The 9,479-nt window shown below is 39.6% G+C and overlaps 1 protein-coding gene across 1 annotated transcript; it reads left to right on the top strand.

The window, feature by feature from the left end:
- The first annotated feature begins 363 nt into the window (after positions 1-363).
- On the top strand, positions 364-7,482 carry LOC134620288 (glycerol-3-phosphate dehydrogenase 1-like protein). The gene is made up of 8 exons (XM_063466367.1): positions 364-781; positions 1,307-1,484; positions 3,200-3,340; positions 3,563-3,701; positions 3,846-3,958; positions 4,044-4,277; positions 6,262-6,368; positions 6,910-7,482. The coding sequence occupies exons 1-8, from the start codon at positions 741-743 to the stop codon at positions 7,004-7,006; spliced, it is 1,050 nt and encodes a 349-aa protein (XP_063322437.1). The 5' UTR covers positions 364-740; the 3' UTR covers positions 7,007-7,482.
- Positions 7,483-9,479: the final 1,997 nt, after the last annotated feature.

The following is a 9,479-nucleotide window of genomic DNA, read 5'->3' as shown; positions in this document are numbered from 1 at the left end:
AATTTATTATTTGATATTTTTTGTATACGCTGAACATGTGCAGACAAGTAAAACTTTAAGATATTAAACAGATGCGTTTTGTGTGTATAAAGATTTTGACAAATATGTAAACATGTTTGATAGCAAGGAGTGTTCAATGATGGGGGGAATTATATTTATTTAAAAAGAAACACGTTATTAATCTGCTTTGTTTTTAATGTTTTTGATACCTTGATATTTTTTAATATAATGTATAAGCTAATTTACGTGTTAAATGAATTAGGGGTGTAGTGGTTTTGTTTTTTAAGCGGCATCCTTTGTTAGCAAGAGCTTTATTTTGAAAAACCCAGTGACCGGAAGCGCCTTTAAAATACGCTTTTGTTATCATGGGGTAGTAATGTGACTGGCGGTATCCCATATTTCCCGATAATAGTAAATAATAACTGGCCTTTAAAACGTTCGCTTTAATTGGCTTTAAAATAGCGGACTTGTTGCTGTTGCATGCAGTCACCTTTAAACTCGAACCTGAATATGGGCTATGAAGCTTTCAAAAACAGCGGAGATGTCTAAACGGTGGAGATGCGTGGAGAAGGCTTTGCTGCTTATGAACTGCACATAATAAGAGGTGTAGCCGTGGCAGTAAGGGCGGGGTAAGAGAGTAGCAGCGTTTTCAGGGCGTATAAGGAAGTTATAGACTGGGGAGTAAAGGACAACAGGCTGTATTTGCAAAGCGCTGACTGTCGGAGTTTCTACTTTTAAAAATGCCCGGAAAGAAAGTTTGCATCGTTGGATCTGGAAACTGGTAACGTTTTTCTGTATCTTTTTGCCTCTTTTAGAAGTAGGAGACACCTTTTTTCAGCCAACTGAAAACTGATCGCTGATTTGGTCGTTTACTGGTTGCAAACCCGCTGTATTCATAATCTAATAGACTTATCTTTACCTCTGTCTGGCACATCAGAAAGGCAGATCTGGAGCTGCTGTTTACAGCCTTCCTCGATTGCTTCTAAAGAGCTGTTCGTGTAGTAGCACCCTGCTTTCTAAAATAAGGGTCTTGCAAAATAAAATCCATATACTCCTGTAGAGTACCTGTACGGAGTACCTGTGAGTACCTTTTGCAGTTCTAACTCTTGGGTCTACAAAGAATTCCCCCTTAAGGGCATGTTCCTGGAAGAAGTCCACTAGCATATGCAAAGCAAGCCTAAGCATGCTTTTTTAGCCTTTTCAGGAACATGCTGTACTTTGTGTACTCACTTCCCAGAGCTTCAACCTGTGGTTTTGGGTTAGGCTCAGTCCTGGCTGTCTAACCTGATCTTTGTCCCTCCCTCAGGGGTTCTGCCATTGCCAAAATTATCGGGCACAATGTCAAAGCTTCCAACCGCTTTGACCCAATGGTGAACATGTGGGTCTATGAAGAAATGATTGATGGGAAGAAACTGACAGAGATCATCAACACCGAGCATGAAAATGTCAAGTATCTACCAGGCCACAAGCTGCCCAAGAATGTGGTAAGTGCAACAATTACAGAAGCATCATCTGTAGATTACGCAGTCTGGTTTGCTAATTTACTGCAATCTTTAAGGCCACGACATTGCACCTATAAGATTATTTAACTTTTTTAAAAGGAGCAATGCAGTTTGACATGGTTCCAATACCATTGCTAATTTCCTGCCCTGTCCCTTGTTGGTCTTTTACATTCACAATGCTCAAACAGTTGAGTCAGTTACATAAAGCTGCAATGCACTATAATACACAAAGATACAATGCATACACATACTGAAAAAATATAGCGTAAGAAAGATACATTAATAAATTAATACAATTAACCAACCTTTGACCTTTACTCTAAAAGATTTGATATCTGTAATCAAATTGATTTCCATTAGGCGTGTGTTTCATAGCTGCTGACTGTCCATATTTAGATCTGTGGTGTGGTATTTTACAGTTACCATTCACAATCCTCCTCTTACTGTTTTGTTATCGAATGTAACCAGAAAGACATCCTGGGGCCAGACTATTTATACACTCAAAAACGAATTTAAGAAAACACAAATGAGTACATTATATTTCATTAAAATGTGAGAATAATGCCACCAAACTGGCTTTTGAGACATTATTTTCAGTCTTTGGTTGTATAAAGTTACCAAATGCTTAATTATAGATCATTAAACTTGAGTTCAAACTGTCATAGAATATGAAAAATTAGAAAATATCATGGAATCCATAAATAACTAAGCTGCTGATGTGGGTATGCAGTGTCAACTTTAAATAGTTCAGATTACGGTGCGTTCCTAAATAAGTTGGAGGTCAGAAATGTATTTTATGGAACACCCACTTTACTCGAATTTCCCACTCGGAAAGTCAGAGCAGACCAACATACCCCAAGTTACCAATCCAAGATGTTGGCACTGAACCTAAACAGTACTAAAACTGTAAACTTTTAATCTGTGCTGTCACTGTTGTGTGTTTTTTGACTCACTCAGAGCACTTCTCAGGCTCTGTTTATGACTGCGTGTTTTAAGTGCAAAAAAATAAGAATTATGCTGAATTGCTAGTGATGTCTGAATAGCTCTACCTTAATAAGAATTTTTTTAAAACCTGTTCTTCCTGGGTTTTTTGGGTTTTTCTGGAACGTGCTAACTCAGGAGAGACATAACTCCCGAGTTCCAACATCAAGCTCCAAATGGAACGCTGCATTAGTCATAAATATCTTTGCATTATTCCTTACATGCTTATTAAATATTTACCAATGTTAATGAAAAACGATATATCCGCAGATACCAGTGTACAGTGATATATACGGTTGTGGTCAGAAGTTTACATCCACTCGTCATAGGCATGAATATCATGGTAATTTGGGGCTTTTAATGATTTCTCTGACCTGCCGTTTTTCCAGAGTGGATTGAGTGTACAGCATACATCTTTAATCACTTAAAAAAAACTATTGGGTGAAAAGTTTGAATTTATTTGGATTTTATACAGGGTCTGTTAGTCATGATTGATCATTAGTGATCATGACTGGGCCTTGGCTTTGTTAAGACTTTGTACAACCCTCAGCAACACATATTAAAAGATTTAAGTGAATACATGTATATATTTAAGTCTGTATGTATACTTTTGACCCTGTGTGGGTTAGAGGAAATCCAAAATGAAGTGTCTTGCATACTGGCACTGTATGATTTGGTTCTGTATGAGGACTAACATGCTGTTGTCGGCTCACTAGGTGGCTGTTCCAGACATCACAGAAGCTGTTAAAGGAGCAAAGATCCTCGTCTTTGTAATCCCGCACCAGTTCATCGGGAAACTCTGTGATCAGATGAAACCTCACATCGCAGAGGGAGCTATCGGGATATCACTCATCAAAGTAAGACCCTGTGACTGTTCATGTCACATTTTCTGCCAGCATAAAAGGGGAAACAGTATCCTAACCACAGCTTCTTATTTTTCTGCGGTCATGGCATCATGAGTTTTTTGTAGTTGAGCAATAGGGAGACAATCACATTCTGTATGTGTCGCCATCATCTCAAGGCCAAAAGCCCATTCAGGCTAGAGGTTATGTTTTAAATTGTTGATTATTGTCATCCAGGGCATTGATGAGGGACCGGAAGGACTGACGCTAATCTCAGACATCATCCGAGAGAAACTACAGATTGACGTCAGCGTCCTGATGGGAGCCAACATCGCCAGCGAGGTGGCGGATGAGAAGTTCTGTGAAACCACCATCGGTTAGACACTTTGTACAGCACATGTGTAGATAAGTTGCAGAGGAGGTTTTGTGGTGGTCAGACAAGCTAGTGCACAGTTACTTCCTGTTTTAAGTGTTGCTGAAGCAATTTAGCACTCTGTTTAATAAACTTCATTCACTACAGGAGCAAGAAATGAGGCAAACGGCCACATCTTCAAAGAACTGATGCAGACTCCCAACTTTCGCATCGCTGTCGTGCGGGAGAGTGACACAGTGGAGCTCTGTGGAGCCTTAAAGGTAAACGGATGTTTCCATAGTCAAATTCTCCTTGTGTAATGGAAAAACTTAAAATGTTTGCACCCTTCCCCTCATGCATTGCTAGAATATTGTGGCGGTCGGCGCTGGATTCTGTGATGGCCTCGACTGTGGCGACAACACCAAAGCGGCGGTAATCAGGCTGGGCCTGATGGAAATGGTTGCCTTTGCCAAAATTTTCTGCAAAGGCTCAGTGAGCTCTACAACCTTCCTGGAAAGCTGCGGCGTGGCCGACCTTATCACCACTTGCTACGGAGGACGAAACCGGAAGGTCGCAGAGGCCTTCGTCAGAACGTCCAAGGTGAGTCAGAGAGGACAGTCCATCGCAATTATTGTTTTTCAAATAAGAGGAATATAAGTTACAAAAATCCAAATACAAATGGTAACTAAATGTTAATTAGTACAATGTAAATCAAATATCTACTATTAGTATTAGGAGGGAACAATCAAAGTCATTGAAGTGCACTACTGTGCAGTTTCAAAAGTCTTTTCTTATATAAACATTTAGCTTTAACTGTTCAGGAATAACAGCTTTTTTTTTTTTTTTTTTTTTTTTTTACACATAGTGCCCCATTTTCTGAGAGTCAAAAGTAATTAAACAGTTGACTGTTGAGCAGTTTCAGAGACATGTGAGTGTTGTTCACATTTGCATTTCACTCAAACTCTCGATATAATTTTAAAACAGATACTAATGTAAATGAGGGAGGTCATCACTAACCTGGAAAAAAATAATTAGAGAGACAGCAAAAACTTTCGTAGGGTCCAAATCAACAATCTGGTTCAGCAACACCAAAACCCCTCAAAGCTCACAGAAGATAACTGAAGTGGATGATGACAGAATTATTTCCATCGTTGAGAAAAACATCTTAATGGCATCTAACTAAGTCAAGAACACTCTAGAGGAGGTACATATATCATCGTCAAAGTTTACAAGCAAAACATGCCTTTATGAAACGAGCTACAGAGAGTTTACAACAAGGTGCACACTGTAACCAGTGGTTTGCACCAATAAGCCCAGATTAGACTTTGCCAGAAAACATCTTGAATGGCCTGTACAGTTCTGGAAACTATGATGAACTTGTAGTAGAACAATAAAAAGAGAAAGGTGTGTATGATTAGAGTAACAGCTCATGATCTGAAGAATACTACATCATCTATCAAACATTGTGGTGCTCATGGTGTGCTAAGGGCATGAACTGGTTCACTGGTGTTTATTGATAATGTGTGCCTACTGATAGAAGCGGCAGGATTAATTGTGAAGTGTACGAGGCTCTACTCCCTGCGAGGATACAACCAAATGCCGCAAAACTGTTCAACCCCAAGTTAAAACCCAAGAGTCTCGCAGGCAAATAAAGAGATAGTCTTCAATGACCAAGTCAGTCACCTAATCTCAACTGAACCAAGCAGCCTTTCAATTATTAAATACAAAACTGAGGGCAGAGAGACCCACAAACAAGCAGCAGCTGAAGGTGGGTGAAGTAAAGGTCTGGCAGAGCGTCTCGAGAGGAATTTCCAAGTATTAAAAACAATCCTTGTTAGTCCATGTTGGTTTCTACAATTGAGACTGAGCCTGTGAAAATAGGGGACTGTATTAAAAAGGAAAACAAAGTTTTGTTTTCTTTTAATGGCTGTTTTTTCTGAACATTTAATGCGAAAAAAACTTAAACCCCTTGAATTAAAGCTGGAAGTCTGGACTGATTCATTCAAAATCCACTGTTGAGGTGCACAGAGGCAAGACTACAAAAATTGCATCATTGTCCAAAAGGTCTATGGACCCAGCTGCACTTCATTTAACTCTGGTCTTTCAGTCAGTCATGTTTTCCTTTAGACTTTAAATTGGGCTGCAGCATTTTTATCTTGAGGAAAAGTGGCCCCTGTTGGGTTTACTCTATGAATAATTGAAGTGTACACAGAGGTAGCCTGCACACGCTATCTTAGATTTGGGTCATGGATGCAGTGAAGGAAGAAGTTTAAGGGCTCTAACCAAATATTTGCTGGGTAGTCTTTATATCCCCCTGGCTCACAGCAGTGATCATCGCGGCTCAGTTCATCTCACTGTCGCCTTCTTAGTGACTTTTCTGCTAGATTTAGCTCCCTTTCAAAGCCCCTTAGAAGCAGTTTTGCTTGTCTGCTGCTTGCAGTGCTCACTCTCTGGAGACCAAAGAATGGTATCCAGGACAGCCCTGAAAAGCGTACTGCCATCAACACAATAGATTTCTATCTGTGTGTCCTTTTTGTCAACATACTTGGTTGCTCAGCCTACGCTTTTATGTTTGCTCATGCAGTCTATCGCTGAGCTGGAGGCGGAAATGCTCAACGGCCAGAAGCTCCAGGGTCCGCAGACCTCCGCGGAGGTCTACAAGATCTTAAAAAAGAGGGACATGGTCAACAAGTAAGTCCACAAATCCTTTTACGTACAGTTACGTCTTTGTTTTATTGTTTTATATTAGCAGAACCAGTTTCCAGTCTGCTGGGTACGCCTTCATTACATTAATGGTTCAAGTCGGGCCGAATATTTACTTTGGCTGTGCTCTTCGAAGATTGGGATCGAAGTTATAAATCACAATTATGTTCTTGAAGTTTTGGTATTACCGGCAGCATGAAATCTAAATGAAACTAATAAGAATTATCAGCATTCCTGCTATCTGTAATTACCTGCAAACTGCAATATAAACAGCCATGGTCCACACAAGCACACACACACACACACACAAGTGTTTTCACTTATATCGCCTGATTACACCTCTGATTAGACCAGCAGCTGTGGGCTCATTTTTATCTTGAACCTGTCTCGGACAATAAAGGATATTAAAATCATTTATTTTTTTATGGCCAGCAGCTTGTTTTGTTCCTGTTCCTTGACCTACAAACAGTTCATTTCCAGTGTCCTCACGTCAACATGCAATAAACTTTGAGTCTCCTTTCTTCTGCAGGTTTCCTTTGTTCACAGCCGTCTACCAGATCTGCTTTGAGGGCAGACAGGTGAAAGAGTTCATCACCTGTCTGCAGAACCACCCCGAGCACTTGTAAAGTAAACGGGGTCTGCAGACATGCTCACTGCTGCTCCTTCAGTAGAGATTTACTACCACTAGAGGGCGGAAGAGAATCATCAGAGAAACGCACAATTTAACAAAACGATGACAACCCAGGGCACTTCAGATTATCTCCGTCAGTGTCATTTAATCATGGCTCTTGCACAATATTTTCGCAGCATTTTATTATAAGTTTTGGGGTTGTTTTTTTTGTTTGTTTGTTTTTTACCAATTTTGCTTTTTTTTTCTTTTCTTTTTTTTTTAAACGTTGTGTGGTGTTAATTTCATTTGAAACTGTGGCAGGGATAAACTATCATCAAAGGCAGACCACTCCATTTGTACTACTACCAGAATCTGTCAGTAACTATTGTCGTATGTCACTACAGGATGTCTGTTTGTAACCTGATAATCCAGCATATTCTTTTTTAACTCTGTATGTGGAGGTGGGGTTTTTTTGTTTTGTTTTTTTCAATAAAATCATTCATAACAAAACTGTCTTGTCATTTCTTGTTGAAATGGGAAGCTGGTATCCTGTCCTGTGTCTGCAGCTTTATGACTGACTGGTGTTTTAGATCCCACAGTCAGTCTGTGTTGGGCTGAAAGTGATTCCCAGGAGAGCTGCAGTAACCCAGTGTGAGAGAGCAGATTAAAGAACAAACGCCGTCCTTGTCCCTACATCTCAACCCTGTTATAGGGCAGACCGGTGAAACCTTTGATATTCTCTCAACTGTCTATCTCCATCTGCTCCCCATCCCTGTTTATCTCTGTAACATGTCCATTTAAGTCACATCTTATGTCTCTAGTCTCTGTTTATGTATTTATTACCTTAAAGATACAATCTGTATTTTTTTAAAGGATACTGAACTTGTAGATATACACAGATTAGCATGTAATTACATCTTCCAACAAACTGACGCATCCTCATAAACGTGTTTATGGGTGCCTGTAGCTCAGGAGGTAGAGCAGGTTCTCTGGTAATCAGAAGGTTGGTGGTTTGATCCCTGGCTGCTCCAGTCTGCATGCGACTGCATGATAATAACCCCAAATTGTTCTCTGATGTGTGTGAAGTTTAGATAGGAAAGTGCTTGTATGAATGGGTGAATTAGGTAAGTTGTAAGATAGATTAGAGAAGCGCTAAAGAATCAGTATATTTGCATGCATGCATAGGAGCAGGTTTACAGTTTATGGGAGCCACCACCATATTTTAATAAAGCGGGCTGGAAGGACATCACCCTTTACACTAATGGTGTTTTATAGCTTGAGACCAGCCACATACATATTGCACTAAAAGCAGAGGTGAAGGGATACCATCATAGGTTTCTGGTGTTGTGGACAGGCCGATACATTTATACTTGCACCTTCTGACTCAAGATATGAAAGACCATACCCGTGTTTTATCACAGGAGAAGGGGTCCCCTTCACCAAGGAAACGAAAACATGAATGAAAGGTACACCACCGGTTTCTTTGTAAAATGTCATCCTCCTCACCTCAAGCATCGTCTTCAGAAATGAAGTCAGGGTTTTAACAAATGAAAACATGTATAAACGTGCTTATTTATTTCTGATATTATTGTCACAGTAACTTATTGTCAGCAGATTAGATATGTGACTCTCTCATTTCTGGACAGCGGAGAAGGAGCCTGCTAAACAACAACCATTTAAAAACTATAAGCTGTTATTAAGAGCTAACGTTATGCCATGTTAGGCTCAGGCTACAAAATATCACTTTACCTTTGATAAACAGTTTGATTACATTCTTAAATCATAATCATAAGTTTATTCAGTAAGTGTCAGAGTCGAACAATGTTGTATCCACCTAAAAGAAAGTTTCACTAAGGTTGGTTAGCAGAGGCTAGCAGTAGATAACAGCGACAAAAACAATAGCACTTACAGACATTTCAGCACATACTCAACAACTTGCCTCAGCAGTCAGAAGTCGGACTTCTTTCACAAAGTTTTACAGTCTCTAGAGCAGGGGTCTCAAACTCAAATGAGCCGCGGGCCACTTCTGGCACCTTCATCTCATTGGAGGGCCACTTTAGTGTCCAAGTAGTACAAAAAAGACCAAAAACGAAAACACCCACTAATATTTCCTAAAATGTAGTGTTTTGTTTGTTTTATTTAATTCCAAATATTGTGTAACAAGACAAAATTGCAAACATGAACGCAACTTTTTTTTCTCACTCTCAACTATCTGAAGCCTTTCAGTTTCAGTTTCATTTGTCATATGCAAGTTAGCACAGGGTCAACATTGCAATGAAATGTATTTGACGAGCAGAAGACGGTCACTCAGCAGTATAGTACAGTATAGTACAGTAGTTTCATTGAACTACCAAATAAACAGCTCTTTCTGGCCAGACACGTGGCAGCACTTTTGCTACAATTTTGTTTGTATTTAACAAAATAAAAATGCAGGCATAAGCGTACACATTAGTTTTCGACTGCAAGTGAAAATTGTTTTCTTTCCAAAT

This window comes from Pelmatolapia mariae, linkage group LG23 (genome assembly GCF_036321145.2).
Source record: "Pelmatolapia mariae isolate MD_Pm_ZW linkage group LG23, Pm_UMD_F_2, whole genome shotgun sequence".
Classification (NCBI taxonomy): domain Eukaryota; kingdom Metazoa; phylum Chordata; class Actinopteri; order Cichliformes; family Cichlidae; genus Pelmatolapia; species Pelmatolapia mariae.
The sequence above is the reverse complement of the archived record's forward strand: the minus strand, read 5'-3'. Positions and strand labels throughout refer to the sequence as shown.

Bases quoted from the DNA above. Each gene is read 5' to 3' on its own strand.
- LOC134620288 (XM_063466367.1), top strand. From the start codon at position 741: ATGCCCGGAAAGAAAGTTTGCATCGTTGGATCTGGAAACTG. The intron at 1,485-3,199 runs GTAAGTGCAACA...TCGGCTCACTAG, and splicing joins ACAAGCTGCCCAAGAATGTG to GTGGCTGTTCCAGACATCAC. The intron at 4,278-6,261 runs GTGAGTCAGAGA...TTGCTCATGCAG, and splicing joins CCTTCGTCAGAACGTCCAAG to TCTATCGCTGAGCTGGAGGC.